The sequence below is a fragment of the Telopea speciosissima genome, chromosome 1, assembly GCF_018873765.1.
Source record: "Telopea speciosissima isolate NSW1024214 ecotype Mountain lineage chromosome 1, Tspe_v1, whole genome shotgun sequence".
Classification (NCBI taxonomy): domain Eukaryota; kingdom Viridiplantae; phylum Streptophyta; class Magnoliopsida; order Proteales; family Proteaceae; genus Telopea; species Telopea speciosissima.
In genome coordinates this window covers 24,404,817-24,427,339 of record NC_057916.1, presented here as the reverse complement: position 1 = coordinate 24,427,339, position 22,523 = coordinate 24,404,817, and the positions used below count along the sequence as shown (strand labels likewise).

At 37.5% G+C, this 22,523-nt stretch overlaps 1 protein-coding gene across 1 annotated transcript; it reads right to left on the bottom strand.

Moving 5' to 3' along the window:
- Nucleotides 1-1,713: 1,713 nt before the first annotated feature.
- On the bottom strand, nucleotides 1,714-20,817 carry LOC122648821 (autophagy-related protein 18c-like). The gene is made up of 5 exons (XM_043842062.1): nucleotides 20,639-20,817; nucleotides 12,559-13,396; nucleotides 3,674-3,932; nucleotides 3,085-3,208; nucleotides 1,714-1,952 (listed from the first exon to the last, which is right to left on the bottom strand). Exons 2-5 carry the CDS (start codon nucleotides 13,312-13,314, stop codon nucleotides 1,859-1,861), a joined length of 1,233 nt encoding a protein of 410 aa, XP_043697997.1. The 5' UTR covers nucleotides 13,315-13,396; nucleotides 20,639-20,817; the 3' UTR covers nucleotides 1,714-1,858.
- Nucleotides 20,818-22,523: the final 1,706 nt, after the last annotated feature.

Genomic DNA, 22,523 nt, shown 5'->3' with positions numbered 1-22,523 from the left:
GCTTGGTTTTAGCGCAAATGAATGGTGCTCTGCAACTCTTCAGAACCCAGAGGAGTAAGTTATTGACGACACTGATGCTACAAGAGTTTGTTAACCTTAGTGTTTGTGGAAGCTAGGAAACTGAAAAACTGACCATACAAGCTGTGTAGGCCGTTTTGAGGACACTTATATTGGAGAAGATGAACCGATAGTAGCGAAATTTTCATCTTTGCTCTGTCTGAAATCGATACATGACAGGCGAGTCGAGAACAGCTTAGCTTGCAAAGTGGTTCACCCATGCGGAGAACAAAGTTTCATCAATCAATGGAAGACCCAACTCAAATTGTGTGAGCTTTGCTTCCCATTTCCAGAAAAATGTTTACGTGCAATAACGTAAAATTCAATTTCATCAATCAATGGAAGGGCTGCTATGTATTTACATAAAGACTGGTGATCCAAGAATCCCGATCACAAAGCCTGCCTATCCCTTATTCTTTTATTAGTTTCTTAATGTAAAGAACAATTCTGTTTCAGAAAAATAATTTTTAACAATGCTAACACTTTTAAGTAATTGTTTCGGTGCTTTTGTTTTTGGTTTGTCCTGAAAAATTGAAGGTTTTTAATACTTGATGGATGTGATTCTGGCCGTTGGTACTGCGCTTCTGTTTCGTCTAGAACTTTGAATGTGGCTCTTGTTGGGGTTTCATTTAGAAGGCAAAGAAAATAGTTCCTTATCAGATATGAATGAAGGATGCTGGGCATTTATAGGTAACTGGACATCGTCTCTTTAATGGTTAGCTTTTGAAAACAAGTTCTACCCAATTGCCTAACAAGTGGTTTAAAACGTCAAACTCAATTTTATTAGGATTATTAAAGTTTGGATTTCAACCAGCAAGTCCGCAACCTTCGATAGGTAGAAATTCTTCAAACCCAACACCCCCCACCCCTCCTTAAACACCAGTGTTGCCATGCTTGAATATCTTCCACTATGAGTCACTTGTGACTTGGGTTGGTGGGATACGTTGGCACAGAAGAGGGTAGAAGGGGCAGATATGTGATAGATCTTTGCAAGTCTCCAACGCAGATCTCTGTTTCTCTGTGACAGATCGACACCAGCTCCCTTGGACCTCTGCAACTTCCTCTGAGTGCACTGCTTCCACCACAGCTACCACCACTGCTAGCCAACGGAACTCCCAGGAGTGTAGCCTCTCCCGGAATTGAGATCTGAATTGGGTCCACGCAATTTCGATCCAAATCGACAAGATTCTGCCCAAACCCTAGAAATCGCTTAAGGACCAACCGGAATCAGAATAGGCTTCGACAATTCCGATCCAAATTGACCGTTCATGGATTTTTATTTTTTTTTAATCAACACAAGGTGATACATAATCATCATGCATAAAGGATAGAACATGTGTTCACATGCAATGTTATATGAGAATCGGGATATCAGGATCCAGCTCTAGACCCGATCCAATATCCAAAGAATCGGTAGGAATCAGGAGTGCGCAAATAGTGCATCCAAATGCAATTCTCCAATTCTATGAGTCGGAGCCAAACTTGCAATTCTAAGAATTTGTCAAAATTAGTAAACAGCAAATAAAATTACTAGGTCCTTTTGGCATTGTATCTGAGAGAAAACAGGACACACACACACATACACACAAAAAACAAGTTTATGAAACAACCATGAGCTTGTTGCAATTACCATATATTTTCTTACTTTTTTTTCCAGGTTTTTAGTTTAACAACTCGTTACAGTAATGTAATATGTACAATTATTGAGAATTCTTCATGTTATGCATAGAAGGAAGGTATTTACACAGATCAGTGTACAGGGGAAGCAGATTGCTCATGGTGGCATTATTCAGGCAGCACCTTATTTTGGCCGATTTTCAGTTTTCAGAAATCGGACATATTCCACCTGTGACATCTCTCCTCCATTCAAAGGATCAAAACTACACCTGTAGAAACTGGCAGACAGAGCCCAAAGATTAAACAGGAGATATAAGTAGGTAGCAAAGAAGTATTAAGCAGAATTGTGCATGATAGAACCACATTTAACTGGTAGCATCAGAAGAGGAATTCACCTCCCCCCCCCCCCCCCCCTTTTTCTCTTGTTTTTAAGTGGAGGATGTAAATGTGATGGGGGTGGGTTGGGGTGGAAGAATAATCACTGGTTGCATCATTAGAGGAGACCGCCCCCCCTCCCCCCTTCCCCCTTTCTGTTATGCTATTCAGTCTTTTCTTCTTAAAATATCTTACCCTTTTTTTTAACATCCAAACAGAGAAGGCCTAGGTGTAAAATACTAAAAATATTCCCTAAGAAATTAGTATGTTGTTAAACCTAATTAAACAATCACAGTTCTATCAATGAGAAAAATTGTAGAAGCCAAAACTTTTATTCAACTGATTTTTTTTTCTGAATAGGTTATTCAAGTGAATTTAAAGAAGATAACATAAGAAAAAGGGGCGGGGCTGTAATCAATGCAAAAGCCCCAAACCCCAAGAGGGTTGCTCAGTTGGCAAAGACTAACACCTCACAAGAGGTCATGAGATCAACTCTCCTAGGTGCCTAACTATCCAAAAAAAAAAAAATGCAAGCCCCATTGGCCAGGTTCCGAGAGGGGTGGACCGGAGTTGGTCCCAACATTTGGCATTGTGCAAGTCATTTTATTGAAACTAGTTTATATAATAAATCCTAATATCCAACTATCTCCATAATTTTAGACAAATGATAGGATTGATATAACTCTTACCATCTAACTAATTTTCAGAAAATATTTTCCATTAAAAAAGAACAAGTGCAACTGTGCAAGATAAATAGCTTCATCTAACTAATTTGGCCTTGCGCAAGTCATTTTATTGAAACTAGTTTATAAAATAAATCCTAATATTCAACTAACTCCATAATTTTAGACAAATGATAGGATTGATCTAGCTTTTACCATCCAAATAATTTTCAGAAATTTTTTTTTGATATATTCTATTCAAAAAGAACAAATGCAAGATAGGTCACAAGCCAGAACAAACACCAACAACAGAAAGAACAATATATAGCCAAGTGAGATGGAAATAAACAAGGGGAGAAAAATAGCTTCATACCTCCCATCCATGCCAACAATTACAACTGTGCTCTGAGATCCAAATGCAGCAAGGAAACGTATGTCTTCTGCCAAATGAAACTGAGCAAACGACCATTCCGAGCTAAAATACTTTGGCAAAACCCCTATTGTGTTTTCAAACAAGTAATGTGTTATGCATATATAGAGCAACTAAATTAGCTTTGTAATTTCAAACCACAAACACATGCAATCGTATTAAAAGAACACATACGAAAACAGCTAAAAATTAGGCACAAAATGAGAGAACCCAGAACAAACATTTAAAAATTTGTAAAGCACTGAAAAATTAATTAAAAGTAGAATACTTTATCAAGTTTCTAAAGAATATATAATACAGCTTAATTTTCAAGCTCTCTTTAAATTAATAAGGTTTTCAAAATCAATACTAGAATATGTTCAGAGTACATGCTGTCTTTAGAATGATATGGGCAATCTTGATATGTGGATCAAGTGGAGCCAGTATTTGGGAAAATCCTGATGCAGAAGTCCATATAGATTCGCTTTTTTCTTGTTCTAATCCTCCAATTTCTCAAGAGGTCTGCAAACTTTTCGGGATAAAGCATACTCACCTTTCATAAAAGACAGTGACGATCCAGGATTGGCACCTGTGCTTGGAGATATAAGGGCATCAAGAGAAGTAGAAGAATTTTGGTGAACAAATGCTGGCCCTTGAGTGGCACTGGAATGGTTTGATGAGTCCTCCCCCACCACTCTCACTCTCAGGCTGAATATATGCACAGTACCTTTGTCACTGGACACAGCCAACCACTGGACATTAGGAGATAGAGCAATGCTATAAATATCAGCTTTGTCCACCCCCCTGCGAACCTACAAAAAGCAACAGTGTGCATAAATTAGTCACAGGGATATGAAGAAAACCAAACATGCCAAGGGCTGGTGATAATAAGTCATCATCATCAACCCAGATGGGCTTTTGATGTTATAGAGAACTCTATACCCATCTCACATCATTTTCCTGTATAAATCTAGAGGCATTTCTGTAATTTTTTGTTTTCTTTAAACCAACTTTAAGGAACTTGCAATACTTTATTTGAAATGAAAGTTAACCAGTGAAATGAGCGTGCGTCTAACATGGACCCACTACCATTTACACACTTTTCTTCCTTATTTTCTGTCCTCCAACCAAACGAATCCTTAAAGTATAGGAGACCTTATTAACAATCAGATGTCACCTACTTCATTTTTCAAACTAAATCAGCCATAATTAACCATGAAGAGGTATCAGAAATATTGTATTCACACCCTTAAGCACAAATTAGATGGTTAATCATATGATATGATTCACTACTTTAGTTATATTCTTTATCAGCAAACAAACAGTCTCATGGGCACCTTTTATATATTTACAATTTTCTTTTTCACTGTTCCTTAGGCAAATGTAAGACAGCTTTTGGATTTTGAAATTAAGAAAGAGTGATTTCCCGAAGGAATTTCACAGCTGCAGTCAAAATATGCCTGCATGGTTTGTTGGTCTTTCTAGTTTCTACTGTTTGCTGCAGCTGCCACTGCTCTAATCTAGTTACTGTTTAGAACTCAACTTAATTCAACTCAGCCTTGTTCCAACTAAATGGGGTTGGCTACATGGATCCTCTTTCACAACTCTAGGAGCCATGCTAAAAGGTTTGGCCAAGGTTTTTACAATGCCAGCTGCCAACCTAACGCACCAACCCTCCTCCTTTATCCGGGCTTGGGACCGGCAGCAAAAAAACACTGGCGGAGTTAATCTAGTCACTGTTTAGACTTTCTTTAAAATTCTGGGCTATCTTTGATTATATGAAGCTGTTGCATTAGACATTAATCCCGTATGCAAGCCTATGCACAAGCTTGGGAGGGTCATAAGGTGTTGGTGGCAATCTAATGGGTTGAAATTGACCATTGGGTAGTTATATTATAGGTTGGGCTTTTTATTTTTTTGGAGTTTCATTGTAATGGGCCTAATTTATAAGCCCATAAAATGAGGATAGAATTAGTACACAGGAATAGTAATTAAGAATTTGGGTTAGATTAAGATACTTAATAATTGGATAGAGTTTTGTTTTGAGTTATTTACTTAATTGGGTGTTATAGTGATTAGCAGTCCTTTTATAAATCAATTTAGGAATTTAGAAGATCTTTATACATGTAATACACCCCCATCAATTAAGGATGATTTGAATAAAGAATGATTTTTTTAAGAGTTTTGGTGTTGTTGAGCAGTGCATATGGGATTGGTATCTCAAACCAGATTTCTTCTCGTCTCCTCTCTTCTACCACACATTTTCTCTATTCTTTTGCCCAAGAAGATCAATCTCATCTATTTTCCGTCCTCTTCCATCGATCTGATATCTTCTCTTAATAATGCACTTGTTTTCTTTATCTCAGATCTGATCATAGGGCCCACTTACATTTGAGATCTATAATCTAGATTTTCAGATTGCATTAATTGGTGTCAAAACCAAACCTAGCCTTTAATACCATGGATCCCAACCTCTTGTTTGCTATCTGCCATCAACTTCAACTCGGGCAAGAAAACTTGTGAATATCAAAGAAACTCAGCGACAATGTAAATAATTTAAGAACCAATTATTGATTACATCCAATCACATGGGATCTTCGTTCGATAAATTGATCTCAATCGTTGAGCAATGGGTGGAAGAACAAGGCGATGAACCACTGACGATGGAAGACGTAGTGGCTTTAGTTATCATTGTAGAATCACGCATGGAGGAGCATAAACTAGCTGATCTTTTAATTGAACCAGTCGAATTTTTGCTTCCACATTACAACTTCAACAATGGATTCTTTATCGTTGTTCTGTACTTCTGTAGGATTGTGGTCTAATCACTGACTTCACTAGATCGATGAGGGTGGATGTTGATCATGCTTTGGAGATCCTTCCACTCTACAAAACTCGAGGACATTAATCTCATGTGGGGAGGCCTATGCGCAAACTTGGGAGGCTGATAAGGTGTTGGTGCAACTTGGTGGTGATCCAATAAGCTGAACTTGACCTTCGGATAGTTAAATTATAGGTTGGGCCTCTTATATTTTTGGGGTTTCATTGTAATGAGCCTAATTTATAAGCCCATAAAAGAGGAGATAAAGTTAGTACACGAGATTAATACTTAAATATTTGGGTTAGATCGGGATACTTAATAGTTAGATAGAATTTTGTTTTGAGTTTATTTACTTTAATGAATGTGTTAAGAGTGATTAAGAGTCCTTTTATGAGTCAATTTACAAATTTTATAAGCTCTTTATATAGGTAATACACCCTCATTAATTAAGGATGATTTGAGTTTTTTTAAGAGTTTTGGTGTGGTTGAGCAGTGCATATAGGATTGGTATCCCAAACCTGATTTCTTCTCTTCTCTTATGCTCTCTTCTCCTCTTTTCTTCCACACTTTTTCTCTCTTCTTCCTTCTAAGAAGATCGATCTCATCTCTTTCCCTCCCTTTGCATCAATCTGATTTCTTCCTTTACAACACAGTTGTTTCCTTTATCTCAGATTTGATCATTAGACCTGCTTGCATTTGAGATCCATAATCTCGATTTTCAGATTGCATTACTATATCAAGTTAAAACCAGGTTATGATTCTTGTAGGATTTTTTTAACTTCTCCTAAATTATTCTATTAGCTCCTCATCAGTTTATGCAATTGATCTGTAGTTGTTGGCCAAGCTGAGAAGATTGTTTGAAGCTATGGACACTTACATTGAATCCTTTAATATTTCCCCAAATCTGGTTATGTTATTGATGGAATCTTTGTTCTGAATCTAATGAGGAACCTAATTGATTCCTGGTGTAACTTTAGGTCAATGGTATCTTTATCCATGAAATCTTCAATTTCCGTGAAGGAGCACCCATTTACTCCCATTTCCCAGACACTACCACTTAGAAACTAAGACAAATTGATTTTCTCTAGCCACATTAATGTAAAGCTAGGTATGAACTACACTAACCCCATATAGGATCACAGAATTAACCCAAACAGGCACTGGTTCAAATCTGATATATATATACACACACAACACATACACACTCACACTCAACAGTAGGTAACAATAGGTTATTTCAACCCTTAGAACTCCCAACAATACCCAACACATATAACAAATAACCCCAGCCCAAATAGAACAATAGGCAGCAGCTATAAATCCCTATCACAGAACAGAAACAGTGCCCACAACCTGGGAATGAACTGCTTCTAATAAACACAGCAACAGTGAATGAAAGGGGAAGAGATAAACACTAAACAGCAGCCTTGGTATGTGAAATACACTCTCAAAATCTCCGGCCATATTAATAGCTAGATGCTGAGATATTACAGTGACATGAAAATAAAAGGTTGGTTTCAGAATTAGAAGGTAAGTGAGTATAAACAACCCAGTTGTCAGATCTACTCCAAATCAGAATCAAAGGGATGGTTATTTATGTCAGGATTCAAGCCTCCAAATATCAGCAATAGCTGACGGTTAGATGCTCAGATCAGAGGAGTGATGTTGCAGCAGGATTCCTTGGAAAACACAGAACCGCAAGCCAGTTATGGCCTCTCCAATCAGACTCAATCTCAGCAACTAATAGGGAGTTGTTTTGTGGAATCGTGGGAGCCTTCAATACCAAAAATTAGTCTCAGTTGATCTCAGATTTGCAGGGAAACAAAAAACAGAATATGTAACCAGGAAATAGGTCTCGGTTGGGAAGAAAAAGAAGGGGAAGAAGAAGATAGAGGGGTATCTCACCCAGAGGTCTCTCACCTCAGTGCCTCACAGTTTCTCATTGCACAAAGCAAACTCTCAATTTTGATTCATCTAAATAGTGGGGAGAGAATCAAAGGCCTCCATTACATATAGTGCTCACTGCTAACTTACTAAAACAAAAATATAAAGTAAAAAAGGAAAGTCCTAGAAGCCTCTTACAAGAGAATATTGAGGCTTGCACACTAAGTAATCTAAAAACTTGACCAAGTAAACAAGGACTTAAATAAAATTGGAAAGTATACAGCTGTCCCCTACAATCGGCTTTGAATGAGCCAAAAACACCCAACCCACATGGGTTGGCCCAGCCAAGGCTGGTTGGCCCTATGGCCCAAGGGTCTGGCCACTTTAGGTGGCATATGGACCAGTCCCTTTTGGATTCATGCAGCTGTACTTTAAACCCAAGAATCGATCTACATCACACATCACAGTTGTCAAGGCATTGCTTAGGCGTCCAGGCGCCTTGGTTGCCTTGTTGGTGTCACCTTGCGTCTAGACCCCCTCCAATGCCTTGGGTTCACCTAGATGCCGTGACAACTATTAGCCACATGATGCAATATTCCCCATAATTACATCCTATGTATTTTGGTTTGATTCTGATGCCATTTAAGATAAATAATTTAATCCCCCTAAAACCTAAATCTAATACGTGAGTATTTTCTTCTATAATTTCCCTCCCTCCAAAAAACCTAGTATTTCATTTCTTTCTATTTTACTAACCCTATATCTTCATAGGGTTAGTTCCTCAGCCCCATAAAATGTAGGGATTAAGGTTTTTTAAACCGCCCTGCATCAAAATATTACCAAGACTTGCACAAACAATTTCTTCTGATAGTAGATACTAATATGAGATATTAATGGCTTTCAGTTGACAATGAAATGGCCTTAAAATATAGTTGAATGGCAGAACAACATTTATGTAGATAACTTTATTAATTTGTGCAATGGCACAACAGCATCTATGTAGATAACTCTATTTATTTGTGCAAAGGCTTAGTTGGCTTGATTTGAGTAACATAGGGATAAGGGATTACCATTGCCAGTAAAATACTGGTATGATATACTTCCTGTCATGCATCAAACACAAGAAGTTGATCATTGGACTCTTAAGAGTGCTCACCTCTATATGAAAAGTTTGATCATGGATATTCTCATCAGAGTTATCAAATGGTTCTTTGAATTCCAAGCCCACAGATTTATTAGAGGAATGAGATAACATCCTACTTCAAAACTACTGAAGTCATATTCTGAATAATTCAGTAACTGAATGTGGAAGGTTCAACTCCAATAACAAGAAAAATCCAATTTCTGAGATTTGCTAGCACCAGATATCATGTTCCTTTTATGTGTCAGAAATGTGGTAAAATTTCTCCTCACAAATTGAACTTAATCTAAAATATCTGTCTCATTTACTATTACTTTCATGCTAGTTTGGTGCATGGATGATGGACAATGTAGCGAAGATCTATCTCCAACATGCAAATGCTTAGTTCGAACTCCAATTTTGTAGAAATGTAATCGACGTCACCCTTTATTCATTTGATTAAGTTTAAGCCTGAACTACAGATTGGCATATAAAGAATTGAAAAATGGTTGGAAAGTCATTATTCAGAAAAGGGTAGGATGGTAGATAATAATAAAGGGAGAGTCCAATACATTGTGAATCATGGAATTTAATTGGGCTACCAAATTTGATACTCCTCTGTCCCAAAAAGACTGTCTTGTTTGGAAAAAAAACCCACACTTTAAGGAAATAGTTGTTAATGCATTAATTACCCGCTAAATCAAACCTTGTTTCAACCATATCTCCATTAGTTAGGCTTATTTAATAGAGGGAAAAAATTATGACAAGTGAATGTGAGGAAGATTAAACAGGGGCATTATGGATAATCCAACCAAATTTCATATCTTGGTTTTTAAAATCGACAAACATTTTAGGACAATGAAAAAACCTCACACAGGACTACCTTGTGGGACGGAGGGAGTATGTTGCTAATCTAGAATGTACCCAATCTGATGGGTAGAATGGCCAATTCAGCAGTTCGGCCTCCACTCCGCTCAAATCAATAACCTAGCTTGGCTACATGATCCATGCACGAGACCTTAATCAATTTTATGTTAAGTAGCCATTGGGTGTTTTCTGTAAATACAACTTTCTATTCAGGGGCTTATGTGCAAATACACATAAGAGGTTTATTGTAATTACCAGAATTTACTTTATTATAAATGTGATACTTTACAGCCGATTAGAGCAACTTCTTCTCTAATCAGTCTGCCCTCTTCTTCAATTTTCTTCTTCCTTTCCTCTTTTTATCCTTTCTTCTCTTGTGCAAGGCTAGATATTGGTTATTCTTGATTTGATTCTCTTACATGGTATCAGAGCATTAATATATTAATTCTGTTTTGAGAGTATTAAGGTGAGAGGTGTGGTCTGTGCAGCAACTACTGTTGCTTGTGTCCATGATGTGTTCCCTTGTTATTTGAAATAAGGAAACAAAGGAATGATGTGATGCAGTAATTCATCTGTTATGTGGATTGATCATGGTGTGGCCATGGTTGAAACTGCATGGGATCTGGTTTGTGGTTGGTTATGATTCTTCAAGCAAGCCAAGTATTCTACTCTTTACAATATGATTTTTGTTCATCTGAACAGTTCTGCCAGTCTGAACCGATTTGTGAAAAGTCCTTGCGGTAGAAGGATTTTTCAAGGGCATCTTCCCATTGTTGGATTCAGCCCATATTTTGTACACTTGTTCTACTACCAAGAGTGATCAATTGACCTTAAATTCAGGATCATCAGATCTGTTTTGCTGCAGTTTCTAGAATCCTTCTACAAATAGGATTTTTAAAAAGGAACCTGTCCTTTTTCAGAATCAACCCATACTTTGCATGATGTAGATCGAAGCATGAAGAAGACCAAAAGGAGGGGGGGAATTTACTGTTCACAAGAACAGTGATTTGGGGGCTGACATGGACTGCTGTCTTAGAAGAGTTGATTTTTGGTGTTATTTTTATTATTAGACACTTATTTAGTTTCCTAATTGAGTTGTAATCCTAATTGGGAATCCTAGTTAGAGTCTAGTTTCTATTTTATAGGTTTTATTAATTAGTTTCTTACTTAGATTAGGATTGGGTTGCTTTGTAATTGGGTTATTATAAATAAGTATGCAGCTGAACAGAAAAGAGGACAGAGATTTGAAGACAAAAGAGCTATTGATGAAACTGTGAGATGCGGCAATGGTGAGATACCGTGGGTGAGAGGATGATGGGCTGAGATAGCTGATTCTACCCCCCCCCCCCCGACTTCTATATTCCTTTTTTTTTTTCTTCTTTTTTCTTATCTTTTTATGTTTTCCTTCATATGTAAACAGAAAATAGCAATAAAGAAGTTTTAGTTATTTAATTTTATTCCTTTTATTGTATTGATCCTGCTGCAATCGATCTCCCACTGGTCTCCCTGGTTCGAGGTCGACTTTTGCATTATTGCAGTACTGTTCTCCTAATAGAATAAGGTTATCGAGCTAAATTTCAGAGCCATCAAACCTGTTATACTCCCTGCAATTTGGTTGTATTTTCTCTCTGTGATTTGGTTGTGTTTTCTTCATGAGAGTTGGCCTGATTCTGATGTCTAGCTCCAGTTCTCAGTTGCTATACTTACAACCTCTATTCTGAGATATGGTTATGGTTATTTCCTGAAATGGTTCAGAAAACCACCCTGGCTTCTTAAGAAGTCTATTAATATGTACTGTACCAACCATGCCATTATTTACATTGCCAGTAATACTGTTTGTCATGAATATACCAAGCATATAAAAGTTGATTGTCATTTTGTTCAAGATGTTGTGATGCGGAAGTTGATCTCCACCCCTTCTGTTAACACGGTGAATCAACTTGGTGACATGTTTACCAAAGCCTTGTTTTGGAATGTCTTTCTTCAAGGTTGGGTATGGTTGATATCTAAGCTCCAGCTTGAGGGGAATTTTTAATTTCTTTTTGGGTGAATGCTTGAGGGGGGATTTATTAAGAAGCTCAAGGGCTTTTCTGTAAATACAGTTTCTATTCAGGTTCTTATGTGTAAATACACATACTTCAGGGTGTTTATCGTAATCGCCATAATTTACTTTATTATAAATATGATACTTTGAAGCAAGCGGGCCTTGGTGCAACAGTTAAGGTCACTCCATTGTGACCAAGTGGTCACAGGTTTGAGTCAGGAAACAGACTGCGAAAACAGGGGTAAGGTTGAGTACATTATGACCCTCCCCAGACCCCACAGTGACAGGAGCCTCGTGCACTGGGTACACCCTTTTTTTATACTTTGAAGCCAATTAGAACAACTTCTCTAATCGGTCTGCCCTCTTCTATTTTCTGTTTCTCTCCTTTCTTCTTCTTTGCGCAAGGCTAGATATTGGTTATTCTTAATCTTATTCTGCTACAATTTCATCATGCACTATGACTTAACTATGATTTATATAATTTGTTATGCAAATTAGCTTACCCTTATGCGGAAAAATACATTTAGGGTTTTCTGCAGTCTCATAGACAGCTTGTGTCAATGTTTTAAACCCCTTATTGGATAGATTCTTCTAGCATTTGCAAAAAAACAAAATACCCTTACATCATTAGATCAAATAAAAATTACAGAGCATTGAAGTGACCTTACATTACATAAGAAAAAATTTAGATGGGGGGTTTACCTCTTGTAGGCGAGTACCATCCATTGTGTTGAAAATCCTAATTAGAGTTCCCTTTGTACTAGCAGTTGCAAGAAGAAGCCCATCCAGCGTCAAGGTCAAGCATGCAATTTGAGAATCATGAGCATTAATGAACTTTGTCATCTTCAAACCAAAGTGCTCAATCCGAACCTGTCCTCGATGAAGACCAGGGCATGCCAGCACTGAGGTATTCGAATGGTGTGAAAGGCAACAGAGCCCTCTCGGGTTTGCCAAAGTCTCTATCTGATGAAGTAGCTTCAGATCCATGAAGTTATACACATATATCCTGTGCTCAAGTACAACAACTATTCGATCCCGTCTTAATTTCACAGCACGAACCTCAGATCTAAATGAAAATTCTCCAATGCACCTACTCTGATGATCATCCCAGATCATAACCTTGTTGGGTGGGTACTGGGGATTAGCTCCACCACCAACAAGTGCAAGTATGTTGCAGCGAAACAGCATCTCAACAATTCCAAATCCCCCATTCTTCAAATCCCGTCTAAAAGTTTCTTTGAATGGGTCACAATTATATATCCGAAAACCTTGGTTGGTGCCAGCAGTGAAGCAACCATAGTCCTGATTCCATGACACAGACAATAGCTCTGTTTCATCATTGTCATTGTACTCAGGTTCGGATTGACCAAAAGGACTTGAAGGGTGCATCTTTGGGGATTCTGATGTTTCAAGCCTAGATGGTGGAATTCCCCAAGATGTTGAAACTGTTGAACTCATGGGAATGAAACAGCAGTCATCAGCATTAGAAGCAATCAAAATCCTTTTAAAACTCAGGAATCTCAGTCAAAGGTAACTGGCTCTACAAAACCATTAGAAAGAGAAAAATAATGATCAAGTCAGCTGAAACAACCAACATTGATTTAATAAACATAGGCTATAAACTGATGGGGCATAGAAAGAAATAGGGAGAGGAAGGGAAATTGAATTTTATTACTTCTAGAGTTTTTGTCATGACAAAATGGAATAGTTTGATGATAGAGCATATGAAAAGCACCAAAACTAATGGATAAGGGTTGAATAATAAATATTTGAAATATCTTGGAGTCATACAAGCATTGAGTAGTTCTTAGTCTAAGAGAGAGAGGGCGAAAAGATTTTAAAATTTCTAAAAATACAAAGATATAATTTAAAGGAAATTGAATGCAAGCCAATGTATCAAATTACGATTCAATGATGACTGAAACCCAAATATTATGGACATTTCAATTTCAGTTTGTCATTTTGATCAAAACCATTCTAGATTGGGATCTGCTCAGAGCTTGTATGTCGCAAAGATATGTATAATATTTTACTTTTCCACCATTATCAAGCACTAGCAACGTTACTCGATTTCTCCATTTCCCAAAAAATGATGGAACAGATGATCATGTCTGTATCCAATGATTTGAACAAACTTCTACTACGTCTCATTTAATAATATCTAACAATTCCGGTTACATTTATCAAGACCTGGGACCACAGAATCAGAAAATATTTTCATTTTGGTAATACAGATAATGATTATTTAAATTGCCTGTAAGCTGCACAATTAATTGTTACAGTCTCTCTCTTAAGCTTAATAGCAAGATCATTGGCAAAATTAATAAAGAAAGAATTCGTCTGAGACTCTCTTAAAAAGTTTTAATAAAAGGGTTCTATCAATAGTGACATAGTTGGTTTAAAACATGTTCCATCATTAGGTTTAACAAAGATCCCATAAAGAGGACAGTATATTAAAGGGGAGCTTGTCAATCCCAGCTAGCTTGTCAAGGTCGAGAATGATTCACATGGTCAAGAAGAGTCAAGTTGTGATTGTTCATGCAGCATGTTAACATACTTAAGCCCCTTCTCGCTCACTCATGACTTTACCTCACCACTTCAATCCAAGCCATTTTTGGCTATCCCCTTTTCCTTTTAACACTTACAAATTGCACCATGTCACCACTTTTCTGCACAGCATTCGTTGTCTGCAGCACACATGACTACACAGCCTGAATCAACTTCCCCTCATTAGTCACCTATTGGTAGATGCGGAACTCGGGTCAGAAAAACCAATTTGGGTTCACTATGGGCCCACCCAAACGTTACACAACTCAAATAACAGGGTTGATGGCAATCTTGTAATTATATGGAATGTATAGGACCGCTTTTAAGCAAGAGGTGAAATCGGGACATGGGAGTAATTATAATTTAAAGTGGAAGACCAAACTAAGAATGAAAATAACTGAAAGAATAAAATAGAACTAAAGAAGGAAAGGGGATAATTTCGAAAATAAGAAATAAAGGTTAAAGAACCGAAGAAAGAGGGGAGGGAGGTTGTCGTCTCCTACCTCCAGACACAGCCAGAGGCGGAAACAGCAACAGTTCTTCAGGTGTTGAACTCCTTCACCCTCCTTCTATTTGATCTGAGGTTTTAGGCGTAGGTTGATGATCTCCAACCCTTTGAACCCCAAGCAACCGGCCCTCAAATCAGCAAGTGTAAGGAGGGTATTAATCTCTGAAACCAGAACTAAAAGTAGCATTGCAGTAAACAGGTCTGCAGGTTTTTAATCCTCACAGCAGAAGGGCTTGACAGAAGCAAAAACCCAGGACATGGGTCACCCTAGAGAGTCGAAATAGCTCCCAAAATACCAAGCTAAATGAGCAGGTAACCAGGGAGATCCCAAGGTTTCTTTTCAACCCAACCAGTATTGCAAGAAAAGCAGAATAACATAACAGAAGAAGAGGAGGAAGAGGGGCTGAAGAACACACCTACAATACGAGGTTCTGAAATGCAGGGAAGAAAGCAGAAGAGAGAGGAGAGAGTTTGGGGGGGGCACAACCACAGGCCATGCAGACCACACGCAACACAAGTTCAAATCTCCATTCTCAAATCTGTCCAATGCATTGGGTTACAAGCATATTTATAAAAGAAAAAATTCAAAGTTCCCTAATTGTATAGTCTAAAACTGATATAGAAGTCAAATCTAACTCTATCTCCAAATTACCTAACCCATTCTAAAGTGCAAATTACAATTATAACCCAACTAAATAAATAAATCACTACATATCCTACTGGACCAAAACTAAATTTGGACCCAGTTCATCTCCATCTAAGCTCCCCAATGGGTGTGCGCCAGTCCAAGGAAGTGCTCCTGCATCATTGGTACTACTTCTCAGTTCTCTTAGATCCATTCATTCCTGAGTTTACCCTTCCGAGTTTTGCACCTCATCCATCTCATGCCCCAATTTTAACTACACTCATTCTATGAATTTGTTTTCATTATCACCATTCCCCAAACATTCAACGGCATAAAGTATAGCAGGTTTTCAAGCATTAATATAAGTTACCTATTTAATTTTAATGGAATGGGCTGACCCAAAAAATATTTTGGAGGCTCCTCTCTACTTCAAACAACAAACAACAACTCAGCCTTATCCCAACTAAATGAGGTCGGCTACGTGGATCCTTTTTCTCCAATTAGCTCTATTTAGAGCCATACTTGTTACTAGTCCTAAGCTATGCATGTCTTTCCTCACTTCTCCTAGAGTCATTTTAGGCCTACCCCGGGATCTTTTAGCTCCTTCGATTTGAATCAAATTCCCCTCCATACCGATGCACTCAAAGGCCTCCGTTGCACATGTCCTTGCCACCTTAAACAATTTTCTCGCAATTTATCATGTATCAGGGCTACTCCTAGATTAGCTCTAATTTGTTCATTTCTTATTTTATCTTTTCTAGTTTTACCACTCATCCAAATCAACGTCCTCATTTCAGCTATACTAAGTTTGCTTATATGTTGTTTCGACACTGCCCAACATTCAGCCATATACATCATTGCTGACTGTATAATTGTCCTATAAAAATTTTCTTTGAGTTCTAAAGGAATACATCAATCATACAACACTTCAAACCCCTCCACTTCATCCACTCTACTCTAATTCTATGTGCAACATCATCCTCTTTTTCTCCTTCCTTATTTATGATTGAACCTAAGTACCTAAAATTTTCACTTTGTAGTATCTCTCTATCATCAGTTTTCACCACCCCGCTTTCAATCCTATAGTTACTAAAGTTACACACCATATACTTTGTTTTTGTTCAACGTATCTTAAAACCTATTAATTCCAATTTTACATTAATCTCTGCTCATGTTTCATCCACCAAACAATATCATCAGCAAAAAGCATACACCAAGGGATTTGATCTTGAATGTCTCTAGTCAGCTCATCTATGATTGATGCAAACAATTACGCGCTCAGAGCTGATCCTTGATGTAATCCAATTATAATTAGGAATTCACTACCCTCTCCCCCATCGCTCTTACACTAGTCACTACTCCAGTACTCCATTATACATATCTTCAACAATGTCCACTTATTTACTCAAAACACTTTTCTTATCTAACACTTGCCATATTAACTCTCTAGGAACTCTATCATATGCTTTTTCTAAGTCAATAAATATCATATGGAGATATTGCTTGAATATGATAATATATTCATGAAGCATAAAAAGTTACAAGCTGCTCATAAAAATGAGGTAGGAAAAAAAAACAACATGACTGATAGCAGCCGGAAGACCTACAATCGACATACTCAACAGAACTGAATAAGAAGATCCCAAGAAGCTACAATCACTCTATTTCTAGAGGTGTATCCTCACACAACCCAGTTGAGTCACCCATCTTGCTCCTTATCTCAAAGGATATTGAATTCCAAATCTGGTCATACGATCTTGCCTTGCCAATCCATTTCCTTCTATTCCTTTCCATCCATAGATGGTAAATGGTAGCACAAAATGCCATCTTTCCCAGCCGATCACAGTAGTCTTTGCCTTTAAAGAAATCCCTCACCCACATCCATTCTCTGTCAAAACTGACCTTCTATTTGCTGGTCAGCACTTCTTAATACTTCGATTCCACAAAAGAATTCCTCACCCACATCCATTCTTTGTCAAAAACTGACCTTCTATTTGTTGACCAGCCCGCCTGGCACAAGCAACAGGTCGAACCTGAAGAAATGCCTCTTTGGTTAAGCAAATCAATAGTCGGCAAAGAATAAGTGCCCTCCATGTTACAAAATAATGCCGAGGAATATGTCCAGCAAACCAGACCACACTGTACCACGGGACAACAGTACCATGAGATCTGATGAAGTTCCTAGGAGAAACTGACGACAAAACACCTGAAGTAGATTTGGTTCAGATAATGGAATCTTCACATCCACTCGGTCTCCTGACAACCTGGTCCAGAGAACCCCACACATTAATTAAACTTGAAGAAATTGCAGGTCCTGGGTCCCATCCTTCACCTGTAATAATATTAGACACCAACACAAGCCTTTCCATTCCAGAATCATACCAGGTTCTATCCCCATAGAATTGAAGAAGAACTCCATGCGGATGCCAATTATCCAACCATAACAGTGTCGAAAGCCCATTGTCAACTCTACTCCTTATAACTTCCTGCACTAGGGGCCTACACTTCAAAATTTTCTTCCAAGTCCAAGAGCAGTCCGTCAAACACGAAGCTGTCCAAATGGAATCATTCCTAAGAATTCTAAAATAAATCCATTCACCCAAATACTCTTATGATGGCTAGCCACTTTCCAAAAGAGTTTGAGGAATGCCACTATATTAACTTCATTCATTCTTCTCAGCCCCAAACCCCCTTCTTTCTTAGGCAGACAGATGGAAGCCCAACTGATAGTATGAAGAAATCTATTATCATCCAACCCTTTTCACAAAAACGAACTCATGAGAGATTCACATTTCTGAATAACTGAACTAGCAAATAAATAGCTTCTGTAGTTGGAGATCTTTCTTACATTGTCTAAATCTTTCTATTAATCTCCTAAGCAAATAACTAGCTTTTGTAGTTGATCTTCTTGGCATAAAACCAAATTGGCCATTTGACATATTAGTTTCTTGTCTTAGGCAGGTTTCAATTACTCTCTCCCATAATTTCATAGTATGGCTCATAAGTTTTATTCCTCAATAGTATAGTAACTTTGAATATCACAGCTACTTTTATAAATCGTAACCACAATGCCTCTCCTCCATTCATCTGGTATTTTTCTTGTGCTCATAATCTTTTTAAACAAAATTCTAAGCTCTTCCACACCTCTACTGGAATACCATCTAGACTGACCGCTTTACCTATTTTCATCTTCTTTAAAGCTTCCATTACTTCAGATGTCCTAATTTTCTGTATATATCAAAGATTTGCAGTTTCTTGACAGTTATTACAACATTTTAAAATATTATTACTTGTATTGTTTACATTTTAATTAAGTTGTAGAAATAGTTTTTCCATCTCTCTTTAATCTCCTCATCAGTTATTAATACATTCCTATCTTCACTTTTAATGCATCTAATATGATTCAAACCTCTACTCTTCCTTTCCCTTATTTTTTGCTAGCATATAGATATCTTTTCCCCCTCCATTGTACCTAAATTGTTATAAGGATCCTCATATTTCTTAGTCCATGCTTTCCTTACTATCTTCTTAGCTTCATTTTGAGAAAATTTATACTTTTAAAATCCACCTCATTTTCAGTCGTTTGCCAAGTTTTTTAAACTAGATTTCTTAGCTTTAATGGATGCTTGAACTTTCTCATCCCACCACCAAATTTCCCTATATGAATGTTGTCTTCCTTTAGATTCACCTAAAATAATTGTACCTACATTTTTAACATAAGAAGACATCTTGTTTCACATCATATTAGTGTTTTCATTGTGGTTCCACCTTCCCTGTGGTATTAATTTATAAGTAAATGTCTTCAAGTTTTCTCCTTTTAAGTTCCACCATCTTATCCTAGGGCAAATAAACTCACAGTTCCTACGATTCAAAGTTTTAAACTACATGTCCATGGCCATCAATCTATGTTGCATGGTTAAGCTCTCCCTTGTTATAACCTTACAATCTTTACATAATAACCTATCAGTCATTCTAGTTAGAAAGAAGTCTAATTGGCTAATATTTTTACCCAGTTTTGAAGTTTATTAAATGTTCTTCTCTCTTTTCAAAGCATGCATTTAGTATTTATAAATCATGAGCTACCGCAAAATCTAAAATTGAAGTCCACTCCCCGTTCCTATCTCCAAAACCATATCCTCCAAGAATTCTGTCATAACCTCTACTGTCCCTACTTCACCCACCCATAATTCTATGACGTCTCCATTAATCTCTGCTTTCGCCTTTATGGTTTAACTTAGCTAATTTAGATAACTAAAATGGTCAATCTAAGACTACCTGATGAGGTATGCTATGCTGAAAAGACAAACATAAATAGGCCCATGATGTTTTGCACCGGACGCTAGGAGACACCCTCAATAACAACAACTACACTCAGAAACCAGTTGAATGCATTGAATGCACCTTATGGAATCCTAAAACTTCACATCTCCCTTAAGAAAGATGAGTGATAACTGAACATAAAATCTTATCAAAATTGAAAAATGGAAAACTAAAATATATGAAAGAATAATAGGCCCATGATGTTTTGCACCAGACGCAAAGCCAGAATCACAGTATGTAAGACTCATTTACTGAAATAATAAAGTTCCTCCTTTACCACTAGTAAAGGCGCTACTAGGCAAGTCAAATGCTCCTGCGTCAAAGCATGCTAAAGCACAACGGTGGTCTAGCTGAGCTAGTCTACCGGGAGAGGATTAATTCGCTAGTTCACAAATTGATCAGGCAAAGGGAAATTCCATTCAAAATTATGAAATTGAAATGTATTGGCATGGAAAAAGCAGATCTCATGGATGAAATTCAAATTTACCCAAAAAAATGGCAACATCCAGAGGAAGAAAACTGAAAGGGCATGCTAAAGAAGCTCGAATAGCGAAATCAATCGAACAACGACTGGTGAGTAGTGACAAGACCATTCCCATACAAAATTAACCAGATCGACCAAAAAACCTGATAACTTCGTCAAAAATATATTTATACAGAAGATAAAAGGGGGTGCGAGATCTCAGAATTATCTTGAGTACAAACGCTACAGTATAAGCGGGAAATAAAAACAAAAATAAGAAGAAAGTAAACGAATAAGAGAGAAGATCAAAATAATGAACCTGAAACTTTGCAGGGTTTCAGCCCTTCAAGATCGAATTCTTCGAATAAGAGAGAGACGTAATAGTAACCCAATCAAAGGCTCGCGGCAGTTAGAAGGCAGAGAGAAACTGAGAAAACAACTGATTAATTACTCATTTCTCTGCTTGTTTTTTTTTTTTTTTAATTATTTTATTCTTGCTTCCCCGGGTGCCCAGGTTAAGAACCGAAAATATCTTTCCGAGTCTCTCCCGTCAAAAGGGCCAGTAAAGTTTCTACCAACAAACAAAAAAAAAAAGGGACAGTAAAGTATCTCTCAAGTCTCAAGTCTCACGTCTCAAGTCTATATTTTTTTGGAGAATGTTCTCTGTGCCACAGCGCAGCCTATGTCCAGGCATATGGACAGCCTATGTAGGGGATAAGGTGGTCATTGTGCCCATCTCCATATGCCTAGGCGCAAGCTGTGCTGCGGCACAGAGAACAGTGCCCCTTTTAATCAATACCTCCTACCGTACGTGGGATAGATATAAAATCTCTGTGAGTATGAGGCGCAGGGTACCTACCCGACAGATGACCTCAAAAAGAAAGGTGGACTAGGCTTTTGTGACCTAATAATTCATTATCGACCTTTGATAAGGAAACCAGCTTGGCGCCTATGGTACAAAAAGCATCAAATTAGGCAACAGTTACGAAATAGTTGAACTTCCTTCACTCTGATTTCCTTTTAGCCTCATTCGGTGCTAATCCTTCTTGGGGTTGGCGTAGCACGGTGGAAGGGTGCAAGGTACTTCAAGCAAGGCTTGTTTGGGTAGTAGGCATCGGCAAGCTTATTTGCATATGGGAGGATTGCTGATAGTCGTCATTAACATATCTTAACTTGAAGTGCCCCAATTTTAAACAACAGAGGCTGATTTTTGTATCAAAATTATTAGAACTAGAGAGCCGACCATGGAGAACACATATCCTCAATGACCACTTCCATCTGATGATATAGCAACCATTATAAAGATCAAACTCGGTCTCTTTCCAGAGCAAGACTTTCAAGTGTGGCTGTCCTATAAAATGTTCCTTTTAAAAATTAAAGAATGGAAAAATGATATATTTTGATATGTTTAATAGTAGGAAACATGAAAAAACCTTAAAAATAAAAACAAAATATTTGAAAATTAATGCATTAAAAAAAATTCTAAAATGTAAATATATATGAATAAAACAAAATAAAATCTGAAAGAAAAATACGTACACACCAACATGGTGTAATGGAATTGTTGAATCCTCATCTCGACATCTCAGTCGTTCAATTCGTTTATTGTTGCAACCCTCTGTCTCTCTCCCTGCTAGTAACATAACCCTAAAGGAGCTATCACCCTCAAGCTCTCTCTTTCATCTTTTATTGTTGCAACATGGGCCACAGGCTGCATGTAGCCCATGTTGCTAATACCTGCAGGTCTACATGTAACTAGGCATGCTACAAGGTATGCCCGGAGCACCCTTGGCCGTGTAGGCCATGCGCAAACATAGCCTGCTGGCCATGGCCTGTGATCCCAAAATCTGATTTTTTATTAAAAAATATTGTATTTCAACCATTGCATGTAAGAAATCAAAATTTGAAGTTTCAACCGCGTATTGCATCACCATACGCTCTGATAGCACTTATTATCATTGTGGGATGCGAAACGAAAATTTTGTTCCCTTTGACTGTTGATCATGCAATATAAGATTAATCAAATAAAAACAATAGGGATTTAGGTTTACCTCAAAACTCCCAAGTGTAGGTTTTTCGAAGGATTGCAGCATTTGAATTGATTACTCATCCCGGGTATAAGAGAATGATGCAACAGAGATGTTTTTCTTTAAATAAGGTTTCATAAATTCTAGCTCTCAATCACAAACGAGATAGAAGAATTA